Source organism: Penaeus chinensis, chromosome 26, assembly GCF_019202785.1.
Source record: "Penaeus chinensis breed Huanghai No. 1 chromosome 26, ASM1920278v2, whole genome shotgun sequence".
Lineage (NCBI taxonomy): Eukaryota > Metazoa > Arthropoda > Malacostraca > Decapoda > Penaeidae > Penaeus > Penaeus chinensis.
The window spans coordinates 12,371,014-12,376,013 of NC_061844.1; the positions used below are offsets into that span (position 1 = coordinate 12,371,014).

The 5,000-nt window shown below is 38.4% G+C and overlaps 1 protein-coding gene across 1 annotated transcript in view; it reads right to left on the reverse strand.

Moving 5' to 3' along the window:
* LOC125039007 (glycoprotein 3-alpha-L-fucosyltransferase A-like) overlaps window positions 1-5,000 on the reverse strand; it is a 17,263-nt gene that overhangs the window by 3,399 nt on the left and 8,864 nt on the right. The window contains exons 8-10 of the mRNA XM_047632725.1: window positions 3,997-4,167; window positions 2,770-2,951; window positions 726-859 (exon numbers count right to left, since the gene is read on the reverse strand). Coding sequence (XP_047488681.1) covers window positions 726-859; window positions 2,770-2,951; window positions 3,997-4,167 — 487 coding nt within the window. The remainder of the gene's footprint in view (window positions 1-725; window positions 860-2,769; window positions 2,952-3,996; window positions 4,168-5,000) is intronic.

Genomic DNA, 5,000 nt, shown 5'->3' on the forward strand with positions numbered 1-5,000 from the left:
ACACAGACACACCCAAAGACACACATGACGATTTTCACAATACTTGCCAACAAACACTTGATAAATCATGTGAAAAAAATGAATGACTATGCAATACAAAATATATAATTAACTTTTCGAAATTCCAAAAATAATAAGAAATAGTGAAACATTGGAAGGGAAATAAATACGTCATGTTTCGAAGGCGTCGAGATCTCCTCATCAGAATAAATAAAACCCGAAATGATTTAACTGTCTCTGAAAAGGAAAACTGGGCGAGGTCGAAACGTCACGCGGTTATATCCCTTCTGTTGTGGTTGTGTTTCATCTTATCGAAACGCTAGTAATATATCTTACCGCGTTCTGTGTTGTTTTTCATACCTTGATTACCATGTATCGTAATGAACTGGGAACACTACTTAATCAAAGTTTTCATATATTTTCGACTTAATTTTTAAAAACTCGCTTTTAATTTCTATACTGACTAAATCATAAAAGCATAAAACTACAAAGACTTCATTAACAAGGTAATAAAAATCATAAACACAATAGAGAAAACAATATAAAAAAAAAATCACCAGCAAATTAACAACAATCACAAAAAATAGAAAGAAATAACAACCTCAATAACCGAATAATAAAATCGTAATAATATTAACCACCATAAAAGAGAATAAATAAACAAATTAACAAACCATAGATCAAATGCCAACCTCAGCACCAGAGTACTGAAGGACCACAATCACCTTTTGAGCAGTTCAGCGACTTGCGGCGGCGTCAGCTTCGTCGCGTCCACGTAGGAGTTCGGAGGCAGAAAGTCCTCGTACTGAGCGCCTCCAAACACCACGGGGATCATGCCGTACAGGAGGGGGTACCACAGCTGCGGCGAGGAGATAGAGAGGGTAAGTGGGGGTATTGTTCTTTATTATATTTATATAGATAGATAGATAGATAGATGGATAGATACACACACATACACATATACATATACAGTGCTGATATAATAATTGAAACCAGCTACGGATATTGTGTTTTTTCATCTCTTTTTGGAGTCTGTACTGCATATACAATAAAAAAGGAGCAAGCCCGTTTACTGTTTTGGATAAATTATTATCTGTATTATTTCGATTTTTACTAAATTAATTAAAGAAAGTGATAACAGGCCAAATTTCCAGCATTTTGGAAATTTTTCTAGCATTCCTTCGTTCCTCACAATGAGGTGTCACATATTTGAATGTTATTTAATCACCCTCCGCTCTGTCTCCTTGCGGTTCACACACACACACACACACAATGGTTCACTGTTCCTGAAATTCCGGTTTTCGGTTTTATTTCTTAAAATGCATGGGGATACATGCACTGCCACCAGACCTAGCGCTTCTACCATGCAAATCGAATCAAGGCTGCCTACTGCCATGGGTGGAGGAAAGGATCTGAGTCGGGTGGATTTTTCTGCTATTGAAGTTTATCTCCAAGGAACATTGCTAAACCAGCAGGAAATAGCCAGGAAAACGAGTGTTTCCAAAGCTCCAGTTGCAAAAGAAACATGATAGTTTGGAAAACAATGAACCCAATCGAAGAGGAAAGTGTGAAAGAGCCTGTCAACTCTCCTAGGCAGGACAGAATGTTTGTAAATATGGTGAAACAAATCGCGCAGTGTCATCAAAGTAACTGGCTAATGAATGGAAGGACCACAGTGCCCTCTGCAGTCAGAAAAATGTTAAATGCAAGCCAAAGGTGCCAAGACTTATCATAGCCATGAGGAAGAAACGACTGGCCTGGGGAAATGCGCACAAGGATTGGGCATCAGGGGGGAATGGGGAAAGGTAAATCTCACTTCAATCTTCCTTTTGACTACGTTTCTGATTTAGTGAAATTTATATGCATACTGGGAAAAATAATATGTTAGTTACAAAATATTACAACTAATATGATGTTCATGTTTGGTTTAAAATCGAGATCAGAAAAAGATGGAATGTTCCCATCATCTTGTAACTTTTCTTGTTATTTTTATTTGCAATTGTTTCTCTGGTGAGTCTACGATAGAGATACTTTTAGACATACGAAAATTTGATAGAAGGACTGCCAGCGAGCACAAGTAAAATTCCCTACCAAGGTGATGTTACGGTCTGTGATTCCCATGGAAGATTAGAAATTATAAAAGGTAATCTAAATCAAGTTGAATATGGTGACATCATTAATGAACATCTTCTGCTCTAACTTACTGAGAGGTTCCCAGATAATGGCTGCATTTTTATGCTGCATGATGGAGCTCCCTGCGACACAGCCAAATGTGTTAAAGCCCATTTGGATAATCATGGTATTAGAGTGCTTGATAGCTCAGATTTAAATCTTATAGAATATTTATGGAAAGACATGAAAGACGAGATAAGCCAAGTAGAATGTGTTAACATAGTCGAGCTAACTGAACGAATGATAAAGGTATGGCATAAAAAAAACTGAAATCAGGGAAAAGGCCCGACGATACATTCGAGGCAAAGGGTGGCTATTCTTAAAACTCATATCCTGTTAGTATTGTACGTAAATAAAATTAGGAAAATGAAAAGTTGCTCTCAGTTTGGGATACATATTCAACCAACAATGTTTGAAATCACCAATGACCTCAATAATCATGTCAGTACTGTAATATACAGGGATACCATATCCTTACGTATGTATGCTATGTGTGCATGTTTTTTTTTCATATAAGAGCTACCACTATACCTTATTTTCTGTATCTCATTTACCTCAGCATTACTTCCATTCCTCTGACACCCAGGTCTGCCTTACCTTCTCCGTAATATAATCCTCGCACATACTGTTCTCAAAAGCGAGGTAGAACTTGTACTTGTTCAGATGTTGCGTGTAACAATAAGTGTCCAGATGGCTTATTCCGCAGCTGAGGTTCCCGCAGGTGCCGTACACATCTACGTGTATGTAGTCTTGCAGTTGCTTGACGTAGATTTCGCGCCCTGTGTGAGTTTATGTACACGTGTTTTAGTTTTTTAGGATTGTTAGCCTTTTCATTTCTGTTGTTTTTTGTGTGTGTTTAGGCTGTTTGTAACATTACTAGTCTAAGGTTGTGGTTTGGTAAATAACAAAGTATTCCGTTCTCTACCAGTTACAGAAAACCATAGGATTTCTTCCACGTCTGTTGGTCCATTGGTTGAACTTAAGGTTAGTTTTGTTTGTCCGCGAGACCAAGAAAACTGAGGTGAATATTCGTGAGTCCTTTAGCTGTGTCTCGAGGTAGAGAACAGGTCTATTCTCGATCTATCCTTGTGGAAGACACATAACGCACTCACACACACACACACAAACACACACACACACACACACACACACACACACACACACGCATACACGCACACACACACACACACACACACACACACACACAGACACACACACACACACACACACACACACACACACACACACACACACACACACACACACACACACACACACACACACACACACAAACACACACACACACACACAACACGCACACACACACACACACACACACACACACACACACACACATACACGCACACACACACACACACACACACACACACACACACACACATATATATATGTATATATATATATATATTGCAAATCCATTTTCTTTCAAGTTGTTACTGTTTTTATTATTTATTTTTTAAATTATTTTGAAATAACAAAATGAGTCTTAACTCATAAAGAATATATGGACTTTTTATAAACGTAAACCAAACCTATATATCAAAAATAAAATAAATCTCAAACCATTTTTTTTTTTTTCAAAAATGGAAACAACTCATAACAAAAGGAAAATAATACATATATCAGACGAAGGGAGGAATCCAAACAGTTTACACATAACCTAAGAATCAAACAACAACAAACAAACATATAAAAAACAGCACCAACAAATAAATGACACTATAAACAAATCTCACAGCTCAAGAAAAAAAAACTAAAAACTAACAAGAAATTTTTAAAAAATTCATAACCCAGCGCTCTCACCCGAGGCGGTAGTGCAGTGTGACACCATCCACGACACGACTTTAGGCCTATCGAAGAACCACTTTCGCGCCTCCGTCCCGGGCCTCAAATTGCCGCTGAGTTCGGCCAGGTACGCCCTGAAGGTGTCGTCGGAGCGGTTGAGAATGCCAGGGCGAAGGGAGGCGGTGTTTCCTGTGGATATTGAGGGTCTCAGTGTACGGAAGGCGTTGCTTGTTCTGTGGCGGGGTGGGGGGGGGGGTGAAGGTAGGGGGTGGGGGTGGGGTGAGGGAGAGGGCTGAATTAAAGTGTTTTATGTATGTATGTATGTATGTATATGCGTAACTGTCTATCTCTCTATGTATGTATGTATGTCTGTTTGTACGTTTTGCATAATTGTACACATACACACGCACACACATTATATATATATATATATATATATATATATGTATGTATGTATGTGTGTGTATGTATGTATGTGTGTGTTTGTGTGTATGTGTGTGTGTGTGTGTGTGTGTGTGTGTGTGTGTGTGTGTGTGTGTGTGTGTGTGTGTGTGTGTGTGTGTGTGTACTGACCTGCCGAACTATCAGTGCATAGTATCGACTTCTTTCCAAAGTACCATCTACCTATATTGCAAAGCTAGAATACAGTTACTTCCTTTTCATTCACGAACTCTGCCCGAGCTAGCAGGGTAGATATCCTACCTAGTTACACCTTATCAGTTTTACTTTTCTTCTACATAGCCTTAACCATCTCCCACATAGCTCTTACCCATATATCCTGTATATTTATCTAATCACTGCTTCTCTCTTGAAATCGACTAAACCATCACTATGTAATTGAAAGACGGGAATTCTACTGTATCAGGAGAATGCCTCATCTGTTCCCATGCAATACATAAAAAAGATAAAAAAAAAACATATATGATTCCACCACTGAAAGAATCATTACACTTAACGATTTCTTTCATGATTCCTCTATCCCTAATGTCTTCTGCCATGTCTTTACAACAGACGTTTTCTTT